This window comes from Stegostoma tigrinum, chromosome 16 (assembly GCF_030684315.1).
Source record: "Stegostoma tigrinum isolate sSteTig4 chromosome 16, sSteTig4.hap1, whole genome shotgun sequence".
Lineage (NCBI taxonomy): Eukaryota > Metazoa > Chordata > Chondrichthyes > Orectolobiformes > Stegostomatidae > Stegostoma > Stegostoma tigrinum.
In genome coordinates this window covers 45,550,864-45,577,332 of record NC_081369.1, presented here as the reverse complement: position 1 = coordinate 45,577,332, position 26,469 = coordinate 45,550,864, and the positions used below count along the sequence as shown (strand labels likewise).

At 41.6% G+C, this 26,469-nt stretch overlaps 1 protein-coding gene across 2 annotated transcripts in view; it reads right to left on the bottom strand.

Annotated features, from left to right (window-relative positions):
• Window positions 1-1,205: 1,205 nt before the first annotated feature.
• LOC125459986 (beta,beta-carotene 15,15'-dioxygenase-like) overlaps window positions 1,206-26,469 on the bottom strand; it is a 30,736-nt gene continuing 5,472 nt past the window's right edge. The window contains exons 4-11 of one of the 2 annotated variants that reach the window (XM_059651739.1): window positions 25,490-25,637; window positions 24,312-24,459; window positions 21,528-21,757; window positions 18,213-18,479; window positions 15,836-15,941; window positions 9,380-9,474; window positions 5,328-5,439; window positions 1,206-4,040 (exon numbers count right to left, since the gene is read on the bottom strand). In XM_059651739.1, the coding sequence (XP_059507722.1) occupies window positions 3,838-4,040; window positions 5,328-5,439; window positions 9,380-9,474; window positions 15,836-15,941; window positions 18,213-18,479; window positions 21,528-21,757; window positions 24,312-24,459; window positions 25,490-25,637 (1,309 nt within the window). In that variant the 3' untranslated portion in view covers window positions 1,206-3,837. The remainder of the gene's footprint in view (window positions 4,041-5,327; window positions 5,440-9,379; window positions 9,475-15,835; window positions 15,942-18,212; window positions 18,480-21,527; window positions 21,758-24,311; window positions 24,460-25,489; window positions 25,638-26,469) is intronic. The other variant, XM_059651740.1, reaches the window with a different exon arrangement.

Here is a 26,469-nt window from a genome sequence, read left to right as displayed (position 1 = left end):
ATAGCAAGCCACTCTAGGATTCCTTCAAAGGAGGATAATAAGACTTCAAAAATTACCCTGAGCAGAAAGATATATCGGGACAAGTTTGGTCAAAGTGCCAAGGTCGAAAAATGGACAAGTGAACGTTTTAGGTACAATACTTTACATACTTTGATGTAAACTATGAACTAGATATTATCTGTTGCATGACATGCATTATCATTATTTCTTTTCCTTTAACTCTGGGTTGACTTCAAATCTGTTGACTTGTCACGAGTTATTTAGCTCATTTATTCCAGCCAGTAATATTTAACATAATAACTTCTAACAACATTTGATGGTATTTTATTGCATATAATATTGAATAATCTACAAATCTTTAAAATATATAGCTGCAAAATTATTCGATTTCTACCCATCTGTCAAATAATATCAGAGTTTTTGTTAATCAGCATTAATTCTGGATCAGCAAAAATGTTGTAACTTTTACAATTCTTTGTCAATATATATGGATAATGCAACATGAAAAATTACAATTGTATTTTGATCACCTGAATGTGCTAACTCAATTATATCACTTAGTGTTATTTAATTCTGATTGATGGCATATATTCACTCATGTCAGTCCAAATTATGAAGTTCTTTAAGTTATATTTTTTGTAGCAATTGGTACAACTTGGCCATTTCAGAGGGCAATTGAGAGTCAATTGTGGGGCTGGAGTCACATGTAGGCCAGACCAGGTCAGGGTGGCAGATTTCCTTCCCTAAAGGACATGAGTTGACTAGATGGTTTTTCCCCAACAATCAGCAATGATTTCATAGTGATCAGTTGATTTTTAATTCCAGACTTTTAAAAAAAATTATTGAATTCAAATTCCACCATCTGCCATAGTGGGATTCAAACCTGGGCCTCCAGAACATTATCTGGGTTTCTGGATTAATAGTCTAGCAATAATACCACTAGGCCATTCTGTACCCAGTGATGTTTTTTCATGGGATTCAAGCTCCACACACTTACTCTCGGGAAAAGAGGTAGAGGTTATCTCTGACGTTGGCCAATTGGTGCTGCACCTGTTATCCACACTCCTTAGAGGGTCCAAGAAATAGAACTTGGTTCTCCACTACTGGGAGGCTGTGTGACTGTGGGGGAGGTGGCATCCAATTCTCAAGCTGCAAGAATTTGCAGATGAACAGCTATAACATAACAAACAACACAAACTAGGTAGTTAATGATTCAGTGCTTTATTTCTCATTTGTTTCAGACATTTGTAAAACCTCAATGTATTCTGTACAGTAAATGTATCCAGTGAGTTATTTTCTATTTAGGCTACTTGCATGATTTATATATTTTATATGATTTTTATACAACAGATTAAATGTTAATCCATAGAATTCACACTATCTGAACAAAGTCATAAAATATAAACAAAATCAGCTCAAATCATTTGGCTGAGGCACTATCACGACATCACCAGGAGAAGATCAGATATGTTTTACGTATTCCCCAGTTAGCATGACATATGCACATGCCCTATCAGATTGAAGTTGCAGATCCCTCTACAGTACCTGCAGTATAATAAAACACTATACATAGCAAACTGTGATCAATGTCATTGTGTAAATGCAGCTCTCAATTAACCCAGAGAGTCCCACTTATGGTTCAGTATTCCAAATATAATTTCAATACATTTACGTTCCTGGTTATATTATTACATTCCACTTCATTTGGTGAGTTGAGCACCTGCTATGAGGCATGACTTTGAATCGCTTCATTTTCACAGAAATGCCATCATCACAGATGCTTTCAGCACCTTTTGTCTTAATTTGGACACTGACGGAGCAGATCCAGCGTAATTACTGGTAACAGCTTAGTCAATTGCATCTAGAGATCAAATTACATTCACGTAGTATAGAAAAATGGCACTAAGTTTATAATTTAACAAATCTACTTTCTCTCGCCCATTGTTTTATGATCCATTTTCCATCACCTTTTCCAGTTTATTTCTTGCTTTCATCAAAACTTTACTGTATTGTTTCCTGTAAATGCTAACTTCTCTTGTTGTACTCTCCACTTTGCAGCTTTCTTTAAACTTTTCATATTGTTGCAGCCTCACCGTTCAAACTCCACCTCACCTGACTGCTTCTCAAAGGTGAATTCAGATATAATTGTTCTATAAACATCTTTTCTATTTGGATTTGTTGACAAGGTGGCAGAGACAGTGATTAGGGTAGTGCTGTAGATGTTGTATATTTGGACTTTCAGAAAGGATTTGATACAGTGCCACATGATCGATTGGTTACAAATTTATAAATGTTTGGGATTGATAGGTCCTTGGCTGCATGGACTATGATGGCCAAGAAAAAACTAAAAAGAGACAAAAAAAATAGGAAACAGCAGATAGTTATAGATGGGAATTTCTCAGACTCGAGACATGTTGAAAGTGGTGTTGCCCAGGGGTTGGTTTTGGGACTCTTCTTTTTGCTGATTTATATATAATGATTTGGAGATAGGTGTTGAAGGCAAAATCTCTAAATTTGCAGATGATACTGGGCTAGGAAGAATAGTGAATTGTGAGGATGATGCTGAGTGACTTCAGTAAGACATTGACAAGGAGGCTGAATGGGCAGACACCTAGCAGATGAATTTCAGTGCGGATAATTGTGAGGTAATGCATTTTGGTTGAAGAAACATGGGGAGATAATACAGGCACACTGGTGCAATTTGGAGAGGAGGACAGAAGCAGAGGAACTTCAGGGTTCATGTGCATGCATCTCTGAATGTGGTCAGGCAGGTTGAAACAGTTGTGAAGGAGGTTTATAGGATCCCTGGGTTTATAAATAGAGACACAGAGTATAAAAGCAAGGAAGTGATGATACACCTCTTCAAATTATTGGTCAGACCATATTTTGAGTGTTGTGTTAGCTGTGGGCTCGTATTTAAGGAAGAATGTTATAGCCCTGGAGACAGTTCAAAGGAGATTTACTATTACGCTAACAGGGATGAGGGATTTTTGATATAAGGAGACATGAAAGAAAATGGTCTTATTCTCCTGGGAGCAGAGAAGATTAAGAGGTGACATTACTGAAGAGATCAAATTATGAACAATTTTGACAGGGTAAAGAAAGACATTCTGTTTCCATTAGTTAGCATGTCAGTAATTGGGGGTCACAATTTCAAGACGGACAACAAGAAAACTAGGAGTGAGAACAGGAAAAACTTCTCTACGCAGATAGTTTTTCAGATGTGGAGTACACTGCCTTGTGGAAGTGGTGGAGGCAGATTCCGCAGGAGGTTTCAAAAGAGAGCTGGATATATAGTTGAAAGTGAAGAATTTAAAAGGACAGAGTACTAGAGAATGGGACTAGCTGGGTAGCACTTTTGGGAGCCAGTACAGAGGCATTGGGTTGAATGGCCTTCTTTTGTACCATAAAATTCTAAGATTCTATAAGAGCAGTTGATTCCCTACTAAAGCCCTTATCAACAATTGTTCTTTATTTCACAATTTAGTGCTTTAATTTCACAAATAACTCTAATCTTTGTCCTTTGCAAATATCAATTTAGTCTCATTTTTAATGTAGCAATTGACCTCAAATCTATTCCACAACTCCATGATGATGCAAGACCATTTTTGATCTTTAATCTAACTCAACGGGTTGTACTTTGATCAGTGAACCCATCCTTGATTAAGAAATTCTATCAGATAATTCTCTTGACTGTTGCACTCTGCAGGTTCCAATTTCCACTGGGATTTAATTCTAGAAACCCACAGAAAACATAGTCCGAGCAACTTGTGAGGGCCAGAGGTTTCTTGCTTTTACAATCTGTCCCCAGGGAGTTTTATTTTCCGTGAAAAAAAATCAGTTGTAATCAGCTCCTCCAAAGTCCGCACATTGTTTTTTTGCTTGTAACTCCTCTTCAGGAATGAATATACCATGCAGATCAAGATGCAAATCAGCACTGACTGAAGCACGACCAAGTTCTTTGAAAGTCTTTGCATCAAGAATAAGTAAAAATGAAGATTTCTTGGCATCAGTAGAAACGATGGAAGAAAGTATGACACCTGAAAAATGTATTTCAAACGTACGATTTAGCTTTCTGCACATCTAATGATATTTAAAATAAAACTGTCGAATTTTATGTTAGTGTGAAATGGGTTCAGTTGACGTTATATCTGTGCGATGCATAAATAAAACTGGAAGACTGAGATCTGACAGTATCAGTGGAGAGAGAAAGAGAGCAATTGGGTGGAATTCAATGGTTGCAGCAAGAAGCCGATCCACCAACTACAGAACTGATGAAAACTTGGCCATGGCCATGCCTGGCAGTGCAGTTGGGACAAGCAAGCCTTAACAGGCTGCCACCTGAACTCTCAAGGCCTACAGGGAATCTCCCATTGGACCTCAAGGCGTGGAATCGATGTCCCATTTCTGAGAGCTGCCAGTTAAACAGAGGGTGGGAATGGAATATACGCTGGCAGTAGGCCAGATGTCGTTCCTGGCTCCACCAGAATATGTTCATAACCTTCAAAATGTATCTTCTGGGAACGGTCTCCAGCAGTTGCTTCAAGAATCATTGGTTAGACCTCTAAATGTCTGAGTAACTGGAACTGTTGTGCCCTCTGCATGGTTCCCTACGAGCATTGTATCTGTGCTCCCACATTAGCTTTGAAGCACCTTTGCACAGTTGAACACATTCCTGCCTCTTTCAAAGACTTGCCTAAAAGTTGGTGCAGGAAGGTACATTGTTCCCAGCATATTTTCATCTACTGGTTTTTCAAGAAAGGACTAAGACAATTAAACTACCCACTTTAGCTTTAGCCATTTCCCAGTGACATTCTGAATATCCCTGCTGTTTCTATCTTCAACACTGTCCAAAAATGGACAGTGTCCAACAATAGCTATTAAAAATAAAAAAAAATGCTGGAGATTACAGCAGGTCAGGCAGCATCCACAGGGAGAAAGCAAGTTAATGTTTTGAGTCTAGAAGGTGCTTCATTAGATCTCTAATGAAGAATAATCTAGACTCGAAATGTTAGCTTGCTTTCTCTCCATGGCTGCTGCATGACTGGATGTAACCTTCAGCATTTTGTGGTTTCAATACAGATTCCAGAATCTGCAGTAATTTGCTCTAACAAAAGATAATTCAGTTTAAAATGTATTATTTGAAAAGTCCACTCTCTGGCACTTACCTCCCTGGTTTAATTTCAAATCGTGTTCGCATGTATTTATCGTGTATCAACCACATTCTCATTTGAGGTTTTCCTTTTCAAAACTTCTCTTGAAACCTGTTCTAGCACTTGTATTAACTGTTATCATTGTTCAGTTGCTTTTGGTTAAGAAACCCTTACCATCATCCTCATCTTTGCCATCAGGAAGTTTGACAAACACTGGTTCTGCTGGCCAGCAATGATCTTCTCTCCACTCAAGGCAGCTTCTGGTCTGAATATCACATTTAATTATCTGGAAGATGATTTTAAAAAGTATACATATATATACATAATGTATGTTTACATCCATGTAGAGAAGGAAATATAGCCCTAACAACTCAAGTTCCATTCCAAATGGATCGAGCATACTGCAAAATATCAGCAAAACAGAAAAGAAAATGTACTGATGGAGTGCAATTGGACTTGATCAAGTACATATTCGCATATATCCCTGTCACAATTTGCTAATACCTGATGCAAGGATGTGGAATGAGCATTGCATAATAAAGGTTTAACTTTCCCTCCCTGCACTCACCCCGACCCTAAAAAGACACAGATCCTTAAAATGCAACAGTACCAAGAAAGCAATGTCATTTCTTGCATCTAAAGAACTTTTGAGAGAGCACACGTCTGAAGGAGTGAGGTAAGGGGAACAGGAGGTAGGAGACCAGGCTCACAGCTCTAGCTCAGAGGGGGGAGGGGGTGGCAGCGGCAGCAACAATGGGGCATGCCCATAACTGAGACCCCGGAACCCATTACGGTGAACCCGACCAATGTTAAGCAGCATCCGGAGGAGTAGCAAAGGAGGAACAGGGAGAAGAGAGAAGGATGAACAGTAAAATCTTGCATTATATTCAGCATTTCGAGATGGTGCTGCAGCATGATGACATGCGTTTAACATGTGAAACCCTGTATTTTTCCTAAACATGTGACAATAAATCTAAATCTAAAACATTCGTCCCATCATCAGACAATTTAGGCCATTAATCTTTTCCCAGAAAAGATTACAGATTCATTATATTTATATTTGTGGGAGAGTAACAAGTAACTAGAACTAAATAACTTGCCAATTTTAAAGACAGTGATGCACTAGTTTTTGTTCGTCATGGAGAAAGTGGGCAGGGAATGGCTGCGGAAATAACAGAGGCCGGTATCCTGTCAGTGGGTTACCCTTTACTTACACATCAACAGTTCTTGATTTTAATACTGCCTTTTCAGAGTCGGCTGTCAGACTGGCAGTATGTCCAACTCTCCCCCTTTTTATCTATCAACCAGGGCTCCCTGATTGGACCAGTTTAACAGCTCCAGTCAGGGGACTCATATTCTGTGGGGTCCAGCTGGTCGACGTCATTACACTCACTACAGTTGCCAGCCCCTGAAGAATCAGACACCACTTGAGCTGTCAGCATGAGCATAGGTACAGGATTCTGTGAGGGTCATGTGGGGAAAAGATGGACATCTGGGACATGAGGAAATGACACACTGTCTGGGCTCCAGCGATAATGAAGGTGTCTGCTAGGGCCTCTATTTGAACCTCTACCTTTAAATTTGATCTAGAAACAATTTCCATTTCTCACCAGTGTAGTACCAAAACTATAAATCGTGAAATAGAACATAAACATAGAACATTACAGCACTGTACAGGCCCTTGGGCCCTCGATGTTGTGCCAACCTGTCATTCCGATTTCAAGCCCATCTAACCTACACTATTCCATGTACATCCATATGCTTATCCAATGACGACTTAAATGTACCTAAAGTTGGCAAATCTACTACCGTTGCAGGCAAAGCGTTCCACTCCCTTACTACTCTCTGAGTAAAGAAACTACCTCTGACATCTGTCCTATATCTTTCACCCCTCAATTTAAAGCTATGCCCCCTCGTGCTCGCCGTCACCATCCTAGGAAAAAGGCTCTCCCTATCCACCCTGTCTAACCCTCTGATTATTTTATATGTTTCAATTAAGTCACCTCTCAACCTTCTTCTCTCTAATGAAAACAGCCTCAAGTCCCTCAGCCTTTCCTCATAAGACCTTCCCTCCATACCAGGCAACATCCTAGTAAATCTCCTCTGCACCCTTTCCAAAGCTTCCACATCCTTCTTATAATGCGTGGACCAGAACTGTACACAATACTCCAAATGCGGCCGCACCAGAGTTTTGTACAGCTTCACCATAACCTCTTGGTTCCGGAACTCGATCCCTCTATTAATAAAAGCTAAAAACACTGTATGCCTTCTTGACAGCCCTGTCAACCTGGGTGGCAACTTTCAAGGATCTGCGTACATGGACACCGAGATCTCTCTGCTTATCTACACTGCTAAGAATCTTACCATTAGCCCTGTACTTTGCCTTCTGGTTACTCCTACCAAAGTGCATCACCTCACACTTGCCTGCATTAAACTCCATTTTGCCACATTTCAGCCCAGCTCTGCAGCTTATCTATGTCTCTCTGCAGCCTACAGCATCCTTCGTCAATATCCACAACTCCACCGACCTGAGTGTTGTCTGCAAATTTACTAACCCATCCTTCTACGCCCTCATCCAGGTCATTTATAAAAATGACAAACAGCAGTGGACCCAACACCGACCCTTGCGGTACACCACTAGTAACTAGTCAATGTCACATCAGTGAGTTAGATACAAAATCTGCTTGGCACTCATCATTCTGGTACATTTTACAACCTTGTGAACTAGACCAAAATTCGTTTTACACTCAAAGGCAGAAATCATGAGAGTTTTCTTATGGTAAACAGGCTCAATGGTTGACAGTGTAATTCAGTGGCAAAAATTTTACGCTGCATGAAATTAAGCATTGAAGTATTAAAATTCAGCTATTTATGAAACTTATTATGGGCATCTCATCCAGGTATTTCCTTTCTATGTACTGCCAATACAAAAGAAGTACTCACTTCACGAGACCGCCAAATAAATGGGCTAAAACCTAAGATTTTTTGCCTGAGGCAGTTCTGTTGAGTTTCATGGTAGGTTTCTCTTTGTGAGCCGGAGAGAGTTTTCCTGTGCTATTTTATTAAGCGTTCCTCATTAACTACCTATCCCATCCTTAATCACCCCTCACATCCAACGCTAGCCTGATTCCATCACAAGCCATAGCCAGTAGAATCCACCACTGCCTGGATATCCCAGAATAGATAAGCATGATGTCACTGGCCCCACAATGAAATGCTCGTTGTGTATCTGAGCAGGCTCTGTCAGTCTGGAGTGGATTGACACAATTCCTGACATTTGCTCAGATATGGATAATAAAGGCAATTTGCTAACCCGCTTTGCAGACATATACCTGGAGGTCCTGATGGAGGGTGTGATGCAGAAGAGGGACGTCTCATTCCTTCAGGACTGCCACAGGAGACCACAACACCAAAGCACAGCAGCCTGGGTTAATGTAATCTTAGTTATCTGGATGAATGTCCAGCAGAATAGAAAGAAGGTCACTGACTTCCTTTGTCCCATCAAGGTAAGTGATGCCAACTTCTCTCCCTTACCTTAAAGTGACTCTAATATCTCTGCTATTGTACCCACCTCCCAACAAGGTCAATGATTTACCACTCTCACTAGTGCATGCAGCATTGTTCCTCACTCTCACCCACCTAATTCCACAACATGATCATACTGCCATCTGTGCTGCTTTAGTCAATCCCTTGGGACACCTCACTACCCTTTCTCCACCTTCTACAACACTCACAGCAGCACCATACACTTTTATCTTCTTTTAATAGGTCCCGTTCCCTCACTCCACAAGAAAACAGCTCACAATAATGCAGAAAGAGCCAAGGAGGGTGGTGAGTGCCATTTGCCTCCTTGTCCCTTACAGGGGAGATCTTGACCCTGACTAAATTGAGTAGCCAACTGACTGTGTCCAATGTATCAAGACTCAATGTACCAGGAGCCCCTGGCTGAAGAGTATCTCACTTTTTCCCTGATGACCGCAAACAACCATGTCAAGATCTCTGGCTTTGTTTCTGCACAAAATAACAAGGCAGTACAGGAGTATGTAGTCCTATCTGATGGTCAATACCACAGAACAGCTGAGCAAAGCAAGGCAAGACAGGGATGCTTTGTGCACACGGTTGGGCGCAAAGTGGGTGAGCACTCAGACAGCAAACAAACAACCTTGAGCTGTAGCCTGCTCCAAACTGTGAGCTGGGTGCCTGGCCCTGCAAGTGTAATATTCTACCTTTGTTGGAATTGGTCGCCACTGAACCTTGGACGCGTAAATATATCTGTACTTGGTGCCGTTGTAATCATAATTTATTCGAGGTAGTTCTATTCCTAGGGGGAAAAGTAAAGTGTCAAATTAATTTATTTTGACTTTTCATGGTTAACTAATTCAAATATGAATCTACATAATGTTTATACATCCTTATACAGATATATGAACAGCAAAGTATAATTTGTAACGTTATTTAGAAAAGTTTGTGCTTGAGGAAGAGGGTATTACCTCATCTGTACTCTCTAACTGCCTACTAGGAATTACGTTGGGCCCAGATTTTTACTCCTGAGATGGTTTCCTGAGTTGCTGTGTCTGCATCAGGAGAAACATCCTGATTGGAAGGATCTTTGTTCAGGAGGGAGGGGAGGGAGTTCAACTGTCTGAAAGATACAGAATGGTTTCAGATGAGAAGCAGCCACAAGGTGGAATTCTGAGATGGCCTATTTATAAAGCCTACCTGAGCTATTAGTGATAATGGGAGCTGCAGATGCTGGAGAATCCAAGATAACAAAGTGTGGAGCTGGATGAACACAGCAGGCCAAGCAGCATCTCAGGAGCACAAAAGCTGACGTTTTAGGCCGAGACCCTTCATCAGAGAGGGGGATGGGGAGAGGGGACTGGAATAAATAGGGAGAGAGGGGAAGGCAGACTGAAGATGGAGAGAAAACAAGATAGGTAGAGAGGACAGTACAGGTGGGGAGGTAGGGAGGGGATAGGTCAGTCCAGGGAAGATGGACAGGTCAAGGAGGTGGGATGAGGTGGTAGGTAGGAAATGGAGGTGCAGCTTGAGGTGGGAGGAAGGGATGGGTGAGAGGAAGAAGAGGTTAGGGAAGCAGAGACAGGCTGTGCTGGTTTTGGGATGCAGTGGGGGGGAGGGGACGAGCTGGGCTGGTTTTGTGATCCCACTTCCTACAGACAAAGGGTGTGGCCATGGGTACCCGCATGGGCCCAAGCTATGCCTGCCTCTTTGTAGGTTACGTGGAACAGTCCCTCTTCCGCACCTACACAGGCCCCAAACCCCACCTCTTCCTCCTTTACATTGATGACTGTATCGGCGCCACCTCTTGCTCCCCAGAGGAGCTCGAACAGTTCATGCACTTCACCAACACCTTCCACCCCAACCTCAAGTTCACCTGGGCCATCTCCAACACATTCCTCACCTTCCTGGACCTCTCAGTCTCCATCTCAGGTAACCAGCTAGAAACCGATGTCCATTTCAAGCCCACTGACTCCCACAGCCACCTACAATACACCTCCTCCCACCCACCCTCCTGTAAAAATTCCATTCCCTATTCCTCCGCCTCTGCTCCCGGATGAAACATCCCACTCCCGCACATCCCAGATGTCCATGTTCTTCCAGGACCGCAACTTTCCCCCCGCAGTGGTCGAGAACGCCCTTGACCGCATCTTCCGCATTTCCCGCAACACATCCCTCACACCCCGCCCCCGCCACAACCGCCCCCAGAGGATCCCCCTCGTCCTCACATACCACCCTACCAACCTCCGGATACAACGTATCATCCTCCGACACTTCCGCCATCTACAATCCAACCCCACTACCCAAGCCATTTTTCCATCCCCACCCTTGTCTGCCTTCCGGAGAGACCACTCTCTCCGCGACTCCCTTGTCCGCTCCACAATCCCCTCCAACCCCACCACACCCGGCACTTTCCCCTGCAACCGCAGGAAGTGCTACACTTGCCCCCACACCTCCTCCCTCACCCCCATCCCAGGCCCCAGGATGGCCTTCCATATCAAATAAATGTTCACCTGCACATCTGCCAATGTGGTATATTGTATCCATTGCACCCGGTGTGGCTTCCTCTACATTGGGGAAACCAAGCGGAGGCTTAGGGACTGCTTTGCAGAACACCTCCACTCGGTTCGTAACAAACAACTGCACCTCACAGTCGCGAACCACTTCAACTCCCCCTCCCATTCCTCAGATGACATGTCCATCATGGGCCTCCTGCAGTGCCACAATGATGCCACCCGAAGGTTGTAGGAACAGCAACTCATATTCCGCTTGGGAACCCTGCAGCCCAATGGTATCAATGTGGACTTCACAAGCTTCAAAATCTCCCCTTCCCCTACTGCATCCCAAAACCAGCCCAGCCTGTCTCTGCTTCCCTAACCTGTTCTTCCTCTCACCCATCCCTTCCTCCCACCTCAAGCCGCACCTCCATTTCCTACCTACCACCTCATCCCACCTCCTTGACCTGTCCATCTTCCCTGGACTAACCTATCCCCTTCCTACCTCTCCACCTATATTCTTCTCTCTACCTTTCTTGTTTTCTCTCCATCTTCGGTCCGCCTCCCCCTCTCTCCTTATTTATTCCAGAACCCTCTCCCCATCCCCCTCTCTGATGAAGGGTCTAGGCCCGAAATGTCAGCTTTTGTGCTCCTGAGATGCTGCTTGGTCTGCTGTATTCATCCAGCTCCACACTTTGTTCACCTGAGCTGTTAGGTTTGGTTTAGTGCCTCTAACAGTTATCTACATCTCAACCCCATCCCATCCCCACCCACTGCCCATCCCATCACAATTCATTTCCCCTGCCCTCAAACTCTCTATGTCAACCTGTGACCCACCTGTCCTTATGGTCTCTCTAGCCTCCATACCAACTCAGGTTGTTACTGCCAACTCTTGCCAGTCCACTCACCATCATTACCTCTCACATCAAATGTGCCAATTTCACACAATATTCACCATGGGCAGACCTCAGCAGCCATATTAGGATGAAATAGCAGGAAGGCCTAAATACCAATGACAACCCTCGCTTTGATTTAAAGAAAAACCTTTCATGAAAGCTTATTTAACACTTTTACATTTCTTCATGTGCTCAATCCCTTTACAAAAACAAACAAATTCCATCGAACAACGCCACACCAAAGACAGCTAATACCTTAATTACTTCTTTGGGCTGGCAATCAGACTGTGAACTTAGAGAACCTTACTGAGATAATCGTAGGTTGAGAAACACAAGTCTGGGAGCTACAAGAGGAGATCTTTTGAATTGGATTTTAATTTTTAAATTTTATTGTCATGTGTACTCAAGTATAGAAGTATAGTGAAAAGTGCGTAATTTCACCACACATGGCATCATCTTAAGTACCAAAGTACTTGTGTACAAACAAAGCTAAAGTACCAAGGAGTAAGAGAAATAACAGTTAAAAAGTTAAGCATTACTTCACAGAAGAGTAGAAAAATAAAGAAATAGATAAAGGTTTATATTAAAGTCTTTCGTAGCTTAAATTAGAAAAATAAAGGAATAAGTTAAAAGTTCAACAGCCTTTGATGAGTCCCCCGCTTATCATGCTCTGCTGTCTGTTCTCAATGCCACTGGCACAGATAATCTCACTGCTGCTGAAACTGCCACCTCTCTGATCTCCCCCGTGCCTCGGGAACATGCCCAGGCAGGATCCATTCGCATGCCGAGCCAGGACTCTGCCATGAGCCACCGAGAGACCAGACGACATACTGCCCAGGGGTCAGACCGAGAGCCACCACATCGTCAAGAGAATAGGCCCGGTACCCACTACAAGCCACTGGGAGACCAGGCTGACAGCCGCCATGTGCCCCCGAGAGACCAGGTCTGGGACTACCCCCAACAGAAGGTACAGAGAGACCAGGCTGAGAGCCACCACGCTGCCAAGAGACCAGGCCCAGGACATGCCACAAGCCATTGGGAGACCAGGCTACGAGCCACCATGCTGTTGAGAGACCAGGCCCAGGCTCACCAAGAGACCAAAGTGGGAGAAAACGAGAAAGAAATAGAAGGAGCGGGGGAGCTCCAGTTGAAGCATCCTACTCTGTCGGCATTTTGGCTGAATGTCTCATAAGACAGTCAGGCTTTTTTTTTTAAATTTTAAAGTTTTGGATACTAAATAACTTCAAAATTTGACATTTCAACAAGATTATTTCCAACTTCAAAAGCATTTACACTAAAATTTATATCTCACAAACTGTGGATTATGGCTGTTGTAGACAGGGATCTATTTGAGCTCAGCACTGAGAACATATCAGCCTGCTGAGTTTAGGTTTCCTGGAAGTGTCCATTCCCTTTCAACTACCGGAAAAGACAGGATCTGTTTTAAACAGGTTGGACTCCGTATCCGGGTCCCACCAGCCATTTTTGGAAGTTCAGGCAGTCTCCGTGACTCTACAAAAATCCAGGCCATTAATAATGATGATTCTTTCCCTCTCATGTGCCTTCAATGTTCTATCTTTCTTCAGTAACATCTAGAATGCTGAGAATGCACATAAAAGAACGTGCATTTATCCAATGTATTATCATTTTTACAATGATAAGCAGCAAATAACTCTGAGTATCAGTCACTGATTGTCACTCATTTTCTGTATTGGTGCTGATTAGGACAAAGCTGAGACATTGGAACAATCCACTTATACTTCAATGAATAATGTCACCTGTACCAGCAGTTATGATGAACAGCCATAAAGCAGTCTGTCTGGATTTTGTGCTGAAGTTTTAAAAAGGCTCAAGGTTAAAACATTCTCACTTAGATTATCTTGATGATATTGATATTTAACTGGATCTGCCATTTATGGTGAGGGTGAAACTGTGCAGCAAATACAACAGCTCCTTGTAAAACTGCCAGCTCATAACTGCGCATTTGGGTTAGCATGAGAGAAATTAAATCTCGCAACATTCTTTTTATTCATGTTGCTGCCATTCTCTTTATCACTCTAGTAAAAAATTTGGAGTTTAGTGTCAAGTCGGGGTATTTATAAGCACAGCAGCAATCTGATGACTATTGCCACTTGGAAAATCTGGCTCAGTATAAGTTATTAACCATTTGTGTAGAAACCCAAGGTTTAATTAGCACTATTTTCTCTTACTTGTGGTTATGTGCAAATTATTGTAAGATTCATAAGGAGAGGAATAACATTAAGAAATTTCAGGTCCATAATATTTTAGGTCACTTTTACTGAAATTAACTTACTAGGTAACAAAATGGTTGTTATCAAAATCCCAAATGACATTCTATGTGACTATGATAAACTGTTCCTCCACACCCCTCTTGATTTACAGCATGCTTGACCACATTATCCTCCTCTGGTGCTTCTCCTCCATTGTCCATTTTAATCAGAGAAGCATCTGCAATAGTTTCTCTTCATATTGCTCTCCTATTGGCTCTGGTGTCCCCCAAGCATCTGTAAGTCATCCCATCATCATTTACGTGCTTTCCTGCACCAAACTCATCTGAAAGCATGTTAGGTTCCACAAAAACACAGATGACATCTAATGCCAACTCACAACTGCTATTCTTGACCTGTCTACAGTTGCTAAATTGTCATACTGCTTGTACTACAACCGGTACTGAATGAGCAGAAGTTTTCTCCCATTAAAATACTGGAATGACTGAAGCCATTATTTCCAGATCTTTAGTCATCCTTCTCTCTGGCAATTATCTGAGATTAAACCAGACAGCTAGCAAACCTACTGCAGTGTTTGATCTCAAGGTGAGTTTCTGAGCACATATCTGTACTGTCATGACGAGTGCTCATTTTCACACCAGTAATTTCAACTGACTTTGTTACAGCCTCTAACTCATCTGCTGCTGAAAGTCTCCTCAATGCTTTTGCTTGATATTAATTCCACCATTCAAAAACATTTCCAGACAGACTCCTACCTTCCAAAACCACTGGTGTCCATATTAGAGTTCACAGCAATTTCCAATCACTCATTACCCTAGTGTCACTGGCCCAGCCCAGTTTAAAACTCTCATCTTTAATTGCAAATCTTTCCGCGGATTGCTCTTCCCTGTCTCTGTAATCTTCGTCAGCCCTTTAAGATCTCCACACTCCTCCAGTTTTGGTCTCTCGGGTCCCAATTTTAACCATTCCATTACTGGAGGGTGGCTTTTTGCTGCCAAGGCCCAAACTCTGGAATCCTCTTGCCACAATCGTCCATTTTCCTAACTCACTTTCCACCTTTAACATTCTCCTTAAAAGCTATCTCTGTGAGCATGTTATTGATATCTGTATTAATTAAATTGTTGTGAAATGCTTTAGAAGACTGTACTATACAGAAGGGAGTTGGTTTAGCTTGTTTGGCTGAATGGTTGATTTGCAAAGCAGTGTGATGCCCACAGTGTGGGTTCAATTGCCGCATTAGCTGAGGTTACCATGAAGGACACTCCTTCTCAACCTGTGACTTTATCTGGGGTGTAGTGGCTCTCAGGTCAAATCACCACTAATGGTCTGTTAAGACTATGGCTACTTACTTTGACTATACAGAAGGTACTAAGGATATTTTCTACTGAGCCAGTTATGTTATAACACATCTCTGAAGCATGAGGGACTTGAACCCAGGTCTTCCAGCTCAGAAGTAGGGACACTACTACTACGCCACAAGAGCTCATTGAAGGCACTATGTAATTACAAATTATTGATGTTACCTTCAAATAACACTTCAGGCTTGCAGTAAACGGATCCATCTTTTTCCTTCAGTGCATATGCTGTTGTGTTCCCAAGAGTGCAAACATTACTGCCCAACTCTGTGGTCTGTAAAGGGAGAGAAAGCATTTTAAAAAGACTTTTCTTCCCATTTTCTCCTCAGAGGCTCAATTCTAAAGGTATATTAATTCGTTCAGATTAACATACCACAGAACAGGCTGAATTGTAAACATCAATATGCTAGGAAAGTGTGATCACCTTCTGTCCACACAATACAATTTCCAGTTGTGGGTCACAGATTGGTAATCACGAGCTTTTCACTTACTACAGCAGCATCACTATGGCCTGGTCCACCAGCCTACTGTTACAATAGCTGAGAGTGATTCACCCCACACACATCAGGAGTCAAACATCATACCTTCTTTATCATGTCCCTCAGGGCATCGGCTTTCTCCACTCAAACTGCACGAGTATTAGGTTTACGGATCTGAAGAAGTCATGTCAAACGTGAAGCATTAACCTTGTTTCTCTCTCCACAGATGCTGCTCAACCTGCTGAGTTCTCCAGCACGTTCTAATATTACTTTAGATTTCCAGTATTTCCAGTTTTCTCACCAACTAAATCCTTTAAACATTTGGAACCATTTGGGTAAGTTGATATGTGTGTACTCCCAGCATGAAGCTTCATCAGACAGATACGCAAATTGGGAACTTGGGCACATGCTCTCCCCAGTTTCCTTTTCAATAAATTTAATGGGCAAAAGAAATCAAAAATATACCAGTTGAGATCTACAAAATCTTACAGTCAATGAGTAATTTTATTGGAACAGTCTTTATTTAAATCCCTATCCAGGCACACCAGCCCTGTCATGCCACACCATCCCATTCCTTCCAGCTGTCTCATTAGGCTCTAGTCCTATTCCCCCTTCAAACCTGATCTTTACATCTGCTCAATTAAGACAAGTGATTCAAAGTTACATGCAAGATAAAGGGAAGAGTCAAATATTACTTGTCATTATTTATGCTTGAAGGACTTATACTCCTGTCCAATATCAGTTTAACAGTTAAGGGTCTGCACCCAACCTCAATAGGCATAGACTCCCCAGTAAAATTCATGGGATCCTTTCTTTAACATCCCAGGCAGACGTCTTAAATAGGTATTAAGGTGCCTTAAGTTTGTAAATTAGGAACTAAGCTCATTTATGAGACTTTTTAAAAAATTAAGCACTAATTCTCAACACAGGCACTTGGGCACTTCTATTTCAGGTTTATTTAATGGCCATCATAGTCCACAAGTTACGTTTTATGATTCTGTTTTTAAGGTAAAATTTACCTGTGGAATCAGAAGGAGCACAAGCGCTCCTCTTCTCCAATCTCTTATCTTGTACAATTTACCTGAAGGTTGCTGCTAGCAAAATAGAAAGCTGAAACCAACATCTCCTTTCAGAGAAGATGTCTGCAAACTTACTCTATGAGGCCTGAGCACCAATTATTGTTGACTCATTAGGATCCTTCTGGAGTTGGAATGAGAACAAGCTCAAAAGCAATTTTATCCTTCTGGTATCGCACAACGGAGTGCTCAAAAGAGAGATATAACCTGATCACAAACTCACTTCATAATCACTGGAACAATTTATAGGCTTCTGGAGATAAAAACTGAAAGAATGGTGGTTGTTGTAAAGCAGAGACAAAAACAGAAATTGCTGGAAAAGCTCAGCAGGTCTTCCGCATCTGTGGAGAGAAATCAGAGTGAAAGTTTCAGGTTGAGTGACCCTTCCTTAGAACTGATGGTATCTAAGAAAACGTTCATTTATACACAGAAGACAGGGTAGTGGGAGGGGGTGAGGACTAAATGGTAGGTGGGAATAGAGTGCGGAAAGGGAGATAGGCAGTCGGACAGGCAAAGGAGTGGGTCAGGGCCTGGCTAGGAGACTGAATAACTTTATATGGAGAACGTTAGTGGCTAATCACGGCAGTGTGTAATAGCAGACTTTGTGAGAACAAGAACTGGTTGTAGGGGTTGAGGGAAGAACACGGGACACATCAGGCCCGAAAGCTACTGAACCCAATTTTGAGCTTGGAAGGCTGCAGGGTCCCCAGGCTTCTGGAGATGATGCCCAGAAAATAGACAGGCCACTTTTTGTCAACACGACTGGATGGGAAACTTGTTCACCAAATTTAAGTGAAAACAAGGGGTATGGTTTGCATACTTTCTGCCCCTACAACACTAATTCTCGCTCTGGGTCAGACAATCCCAGCAGTGCCTCAGTTGTTACGGAGAATGACCAACTCATTATCACTGAGAACACAGTCTGAATGAATTATTACCGAGTTCACTGCACAATCTTAATTTGTTGCAGACCAATGGCAAAGCTTTTACCTTGGCATGATCCAAAGGAATTACAAATCTTCTGCAAGTTGGAAGACTGAAGGTTTTGCATTTTATTTCAAATTCCCTGTTTTGCAAAGTCAAGTTTTCTAAATAGAACATTTCATATAAACTGTTGTTATTGTAGGCAATAATATCGATGACCACATGATTGTCCTCCTCATAAGCATTGACATGATGGTAAACCACAAGTGCATCTGTGTAGAACTTTCCTGTTAAAGGTTTCTTTGTTCTTCTGTCAATGATATGAATGTAAGTCTGAAAAACAGAATTCATATTATAGTGAACTCAAGAAATATAAATTGAAATTCTGCTGTTCCTCAACTGGCAGCACTCACGTCTCTGAATTACAAGTTTTAGAATTCAATCCCACATTTGGTACTTGAGCTAATAGTCCAAACTAATGTAATATCACAAGTAGAGGAGCGGATTGGGAGGTGGATACTGGAAAGGTGCAGAAGTCACAGGGTTGTAGTCACGGGTGACTTCAACTTTCCAAATATTGATTGGAAACATTTTAGTTGTAATAGTTTAGATGGAGCAGATTTTGTCCAGTGCGTTCAGGAAGGATTCCTGACACAGTACGTAGATAGACCAACACGAGGACAGGCCACTTTGGATTTGGTGCTTGGCAATGAACCGTGCTAAGTGTTAGACCTGTTGGTAGGAGAGTATTTTGGCGGTAGCGCTCATAACTCTTACTTTTAGAATAGAGATGGTTAAGGATAGGTCCATACAGCAGGGTAAAGTTTACACCTGGGGGAAGGTTTGTTATCTTGCCTAACTGAATTGTAACTAAGTGTAGAGCTGGATGAGCACAGTAGACCAAGCAGCATTTTAGTGCTCCTAAGATGCTGCTTGGCCTGCTGCGTTCATCCAGCTCTATACTTTGCTATCTCAGATTCTCCAGCATCTGCAGTTCCCAACATCTCAGTTAGGCAAGAACTGGGTAAAATAAATTGGGAACAGATGCTGTCAGGGAAGAGCACCACAGAAATGTGCAGATTGTTTAAGGAATGCACACTGTGTGCTCAATACGTTTGTTCTTAGCAGGCAGGGAAGAGGCGGTCGAGTGCAGGAGCCATGGTTCTCGAAAGAGTTCAAACGACTGGTTAAGACGAAGAAGGAGGTTTATGTAACATTTAGGAAAAGGGGAATGGAAAAGGCTCCAGAGGGATACAAGTTATCTAGGAAAGTGCTGAAGAAAGGGCTTAGGAGAGTTATAAAGGGGCATGAGAAAACCTTGGCAGATAGGATCAAGGAAAATTCCCAGGCTTTTTACATGTATGTGCAGAACAAGAGGATGATGACCAGAGAAAGGGTAGGGCTGATCAAGGATTGGAAAGGGAATTTGTGCACAGAGCCTAAAGAGATAGGAGAGGTCCTTAATGAATACTTTTCTTTGGTATTCACAACTGAGGGAGACCTAGTTGTAGAGGAGGACGTTGTGAAACAGGCAGGTAGGTTAGAGGAAGTTGATGTTAGTAAAGAAGATGTGCAAGGAATTCTGAGGAAGTTGAAGATAGATAAGTCTCCCGAGCCTAATGGAATTTATCCAAGGACTCTATGGGAAGCGAGGGAAGAGATCACAGGCAATGATCTTTTCTCCCCCACTGTCCATGGGTATAGTGCCGGAACATCAGAAAAAGGCAAATGTCATTCCCTTGTTCAAAAAAGGGAACAAGGATAACCCTGGAAATTACAGGCCAGTTAGTCTTACGTCAGTGGTGGGCAAATTATTGGAAAGGGCTCTGACAGACAGGATTTATGATCACTTGGAAAGGCACAGTTTGATTCGTGATAGTCAGCATGGATTTGTGAGGGGTAGATCATGCCTCACAAACCTTATTGAATTCTTTGAAGAGGTGACCAAACATGTGGATGAAGGTGGAGCAGTGGATGTGATATACATGGATTTAAGTAAGGTGTTTGATATGGTCCTCCGTGGTAGGCTCACGTAGAAGGTAAGGAGGCATGGGATAGGGGGAAATGTGGCAGATTGGATTCAGTATCGGCTGACCCTTAGAAGACAAAGGGTGGTAGTGGACGGAAAATATGCAACATGGTGCTCAGTTACGAGTAGTGTACCACCAAGATCTGTTCTGGCTCCTCTTCTATTTGTGATTTTTGTAAATGATTTGGATGAAGGAGTGGAAGCGTGGATTAGCAAGTTCGCAGACAATACGAAGGTGGGTCACGGTGTGGACAGTGCGGAGGGCTGTTCCAGTTTACAAAGGGACATTGACAGAATGCAGAGCTGGGCTGAGAAGTGACAGATGGAATTTAAGCCTGAAAAGTGTGAGGTCATTCATTTTGGAAGGTCAAACTTGAAAGCAAAGTACAGGGTTAACGGAAAGATTCTTCGCAGTGTGGAAGAGCAGAGGGATCTTGGGGTTCATGTTCACAGTTCCCTGAAAGCTTCCACCCAGGTGGATAGAGATGTTAAGAAGGCTTTGGTGTATTAGCTTTCATTAATCAAGGGATTGAGTTCAAGAGCCATGAAGTTATGCTCCAGCTATACAAAAGCCTGGTTTGGCCACATCTGGAATACTGTGTCCAGTTCTGGTCACCTCATTACAGGAAAGATGTGGAAGCATTAGAAGAGGTGCAGAGGAGATTTACCAGATGTTGCCTGGAATGGAGGGAAGGTCTTACGAGGAAAGGTTATGAGAGCTAGGGCTTTTCTCTTTAGAATGATGAAGGATGAGAGGTGACATGATAGAGGTGTATGTAATGATCATGTAATGTATAGATAGAATAGACAGCCAGAGACTTTTGCCTCGGGTGGAGGTAGCTTTTACGAGGAGACACAGTTTTAAAGTGAAAGGAGGTAGATAGCGGGGAGACATCAGAGGTAGGTTCTTTACTCAGAGATCGATAGGGGCGTGGAATGCATTGCTGGAGAGGGTAGTGGAGTTGGCCTCATTAGGGACGTTTAAGCGGCTATTAGGCATATGGATGATAGTATAAGGTAGCGGTGGAGGTTAGGTAGACCTTAGGTTTAGGGTAAAAGTTCAGCACAACATCATGGGCCAAACGGCCTGTACTGTGCTGTACTATCGCGTAATTTTCTATAACGCAACGTTGCGCTGAAATGCAACTAATGCTTTATAGCGAAACCCCTGTATGTGAGAAACTTTTGCCCCATATTCAAAATGAAAAACTGAACGGGCAATAACCCACAGTACTACTTAAAATCTGCTCACCTAAACACAAAGCAAGTTACTGCAAGTTCATCTTTATCAAGAGTGATGCACTGTCCAAAAATTTCATTTGAAGTTGAAGCTTGGTCAAATGTAAGAATACCTTGTCATCCGGGTACCATCCCAGACAGCTGGCCCAGTTCAGTCCTTTGAAGGAAGCTGTCATCATTTTAAGAATGTTCAGTTTAAATGGCTGCTCAATGAAGATAACATAGTTTGGTGTCATACCAAAACTGTGGTAGTAACTTGGATTGAGGAGTGAGCGACAAGGAATGGAACATAATATTTCACAATTTTTAAAGCATGTATTCTTTTTCTTCTCTTCATCTGTTTCTTTCAAAATAAAGGAAGAAGGTAAAGTTACTGATGCCAGAAACGGAGACAGACGAGGTTCAGAAATACCAACAATGGTTCATATGCAGGTATCTCAACCTCGTTATCATAGAGTTATAGAGTCAGAGTTAAACAGCACGGAAATAAACCCTTTGGTCCAACTCATCCATGCTGACCGGATATCCTAAATTAATCTAGTCCCATTTGCCAGCATTTGGCCCATATTCCACTAACCCTTCCCATTAATGTACCCATCGAAATGCCTTTTCAATGTTATAATTGTACCAGCTTCCAACACTTTCTTTGACCGCTCATTCCATACATGCACCACCCTCTGCATGAAAACGTGGTCCTTTTTAAATCTTTCCCCTCTCCACCTTAAACATTATCTTGCTTATTAAATTCCACTTGATTCAAAAGTTCTCATTGCTTGTACGATGCTAAGTCAACCACAACAGAGTATCATTAACTAAGAATTTGGGACTTTAAATCCAGAAGTAAATACTTCTAAACCTCAGAGCCCCTAAAACATACAATGGCTATTTTATTGTTTCTCTTTTTTGTTGTGTGTCTGTTTTAATGAATGCAGCAAATGGTGCAGTCCTGTGCTTGAAATTGCACAGAGCTGAGTTGTTTGCAGATACTGTCCAAATGATCTTGTTGCACGGGGCCTCAGGATACCTTAATAACGCCCTGGGAATGTTAATATTTCATCTGATTGCTCCAGTGTTGCCCAACTGAGATTGCCCTATTTTGAGGTTTTGATTTTGGAACTGGATAATTTCCTGCCTTTGACTTTCAACCGTTATGTAATTAAATATCTAGGCCAGAAGATTTAAGAGCAGAATTAGGCCATTTGGCCCATCAGGTCTGCTCCACCAATTGATCATGGTTGATATGTTTCTCAGCCCCATTCTCCTGCATTCTCTCCATAATCTTTGATCCCTTAACAATCAAGGCCTTATTTATCTCTGAGTTAAAGACACTCAATGGCTTGGTCTCCACAGCATTCTGTGGCAATGAATTCCACAGATTCACCATCCTCTGGCCAAAGAAATTCCTCCTCATTTCAGCTCCTCCTCAGCTGCAGCAAATTTGTCAGCACTTTAATCTAATTACAGAAATTAATAACATTGAACTAAAGATGTAATTGTCATTTACTGCTGATATGTTCTAGCTTCCATAAAAGCATCAACCTGCTCCTCTCGTGTCAAGGTCAATACATTCCAGATTCAGACAAATTTAGAAGAGACCATCGACTATGATCTATGCTGACATTTCAGTGAAACCCAAGTGACTCCTTTAGCTCCTGACCTATAAGTCAACTCATAATCAGTTCACTGTTAAATCTTATGCATATCTAAATCAGGGGTCTCAGCTGGTTTTAGACCTATTTGTGAAATTGAATTGCCAATCATTCAACATGCCCCAGTGACTTCTGAAGACTGATACCTGAAAGGCAAGTTTGAAGTTTATCTTATCACAGAGCGAAGAAGTTCAGGAAGTCTACTCCCAGCTTATAAATAAATCTTAAGGCCTACTGTCAGCCACTGTTCCAGTCCTCCCAATTGTCTGCCTCCTTTCCAGGAAATGTAGGTGATAAGCTGACCAATCTTGTCATTTCTATCGCAATTCTCTCCACCAAATGCCTCCATCCCACTATAATAACACACCACAACCACTGAGCTGTCTCTGGGATCATGACTGCCAGCGTAAGATCACTATAATAACTATCCTGAGGAAGCAAGCAAACCAATGTTCCCTGGTGGTATTGTCAGCCTTGAGGTATCTACACACCAGGATGAGAGTCCAATTCAAGAGAACTACACTTTTTAAGCCTGCACATAGTCATCTGAAGAAGAGCAGTGAGACTTCAGTTCAATTATCCTCTTTCAACTAACATCATTAATGCAGGGGATATGGTCATTGCTGGCAAGGACAACATTTAGTGGCCAAACCTAACTGCCCTTGAGAAGGTGGTGATGAGCCTGCAGAACAGTAACTGAACCACAAATGTAATCTAAAGTGACACCCCAAGCACATTATAATGTGCTATATGAAAGCAATTTCCTTCTCTCCTTATACTTCCAGATGCTTCTTTTGGCCAAAGTAATTTCAATAAGCCTTACCTTTTCTCACCCTGATGTAAAGAAATAACAAAGACCTCAAATAGAGAAAATTTGAATACTTCACAACCTTCAGAATATTGGGCAACACAGACACTAAAAATAGCTTAGTCAACAAATGAACCATATGGTGTTGTACTGAGTTATAAAATACTCTGATCTGGATTCCTATTTCTACCACAATTACACGGTGAGAACATTGGTGTCTGAGCCTGACTTGTAATGAGTGGGAGGTAGGAAGGAGAAAAAAGATAAATCAAAAGATTGCAACTAGATGCTACTGCTCTAAATAATAATTTATTGATATAAAAATACTGACAAAACACTTTGGTGAAAGGAATTATCAACATCACATTGAATTATACATGTAAACTAAAATCAAAACCAGTCTTCAAGCTTCCCAACATAATAAATCTCCATTAAAGTACCTGGCTTTGTATTTGGTATCTTCACAATCATGTATTTTGTTTTGCCTTTCTCAGCGATGGAGGTGCCTATATTGTAAGTGTTTCCATCTTCATCATAATGTGGATGAGATGTCGCCAAGTTCAGAGAAGCATACTTTGTGTAGTCAACCTACATAAATATACCAAAGATAACTGATGTCACTGTTCATCTTGTTGTTTTAGCAACACACATATCCTCATTGTTGAGGCATATAAAAATGTCACAGAAGAAATTCAATAGGAGAGTATTAGAACACAAGAAATTAAAACCTAAAGCTGTTAATGAAGATTCTGCTCACAAAACTGGTGACACAGTACTCTGGAGCCTAAGGTATTGTACCGTAAAACTCAGTTTACTGCATGACAGAAACGGCCTTTCAGATGACTTCCAATGTCTTCTCCACTAAGTGAGACGCTCATTTGGAGAGCTGATGCAGAGCCAATCAGTCAAATGGCTTTCTTCTGCACTGTAACAAATGTGTACTATATTTCAAGGCTCTGGTATAATTGTTCCACTACAAAGTAAAATCTATCATGTGAAATCTAGATACTTCCTCAGAGGAAGGATGAAATGCTCAGGGGTACTCAACGGGATGAATCAAGCAGAGTAGCATGGTGTTTTGGCTATTCACTCACACAAGTGATACCATAGATGTTTGTGAGGGAATAACATAGACATCGCTCCTTCCAAAGCATGGAGTTGAAAGCCACTGGGGCAATAATTTAATTCAGGAGAAAAGTTAAAAAAAGCATTCCTGATCAACCAGTTTATCCTAAAGACATCTAAAATATTCAACTGTTGACAGTGTGTTAATTAAACATTGCCAACCATTCCCATGTAAACACAAAATTAAAAAAACGAAAGAATTGTGAATGCTGTAAATCAGGAACAGAAACAAAGCTGCTGGAAAAGCTCAGCAGGTCTGGCAGTGTCTGTGAAGGAGAAAAGAGAGTTTCGGGTCCGGTGACCTTTTCTCAGAATCGCAGTTCTGAGGAAGAGTCAACGGACCCGAAACATTAACTCTGCTTTTCCCTTCACAGATGCTGCCAGACCTGTCGAGCTTTTCCAGTAACCTGTTTTTGTTCTCATGTAAACACAATTGTTCAATGAGCTGTCAACCATAAGAGTCCCAACAGAGTTTAATTGCAATAAATCTCACCTTTTCCAATGTTTCAAGTGTTCTAGGGTCTATTCTTCTGATATAGTTGGTCTCTGATGAAGCAAAGAAGTCCTCACCATATTTAATTATATTAATCAAACAGTTATCAGTGAAATCAGGAATAACATTTGCAAGATAGGAAACTGCTCTGTAAAATAAAAACAAAGACATGTTACATAGTTGTGTTTGTTTCCCATTTTGAGGCAAAGTGCAATGAAACAATTTATACAGCTGAATGTACAAAAACAATTGTTTCTGCAAAGTTGGTGAAACTTAAGCTGCAAATGTTATTGGACCCAACTGATATGTACTAGGGGTTGTTGAAAGAAGTCAGAAAAGAGGCAATAAAGATTTTGAAGGCTTAGACGAATGAAGCAGGGGTGGAGGGGAAGTTTTCTAATAGAAACATGTAAAATTATGAAGGGACTAGATAAATTAGAAGCAGGGAGGTTGTCAAAAATTGTAATAAAGTCATGGGCTTTATGAATTTACCAGCTAGATTACAGAAATTACAGATCGGATAGTATTATGAAGTTCTGTAGAGTATGTGATTTCTTTAAGAGATCAATTACTTTTCTAAGCTTAGAGATTTATACAGAAAAAGAAAGTGTCTACATAGCTGAAGGTGTACAGCCAGTTCTAAAATGGAAACTTGTATCAATTGGCTATGTGATTGGAAATCTTAGGTGTGTTTGATGTTTTGGCAACAAACTGGAATCAGCCAATTAATTTAAACCAAGCACTTAGCGATTGAAAGACAATTGAATTTAAATTTGATATGTCATCCAAGGTAATTGAGGACAGGGTTTTTGAAAATCAGTGTCAGAGTGAACTGCCATCTGAGAAATAAATACCTAGTTCTCACAAGAAATCACTAAGCTCTCTAAGAAAGCACCATCTTATCCATAAGAGATACCACAACACTTCTAACTAAGGGTCTTCATAGAGAGAACATCCTTGACAGCAGGATCAGTGAAAGA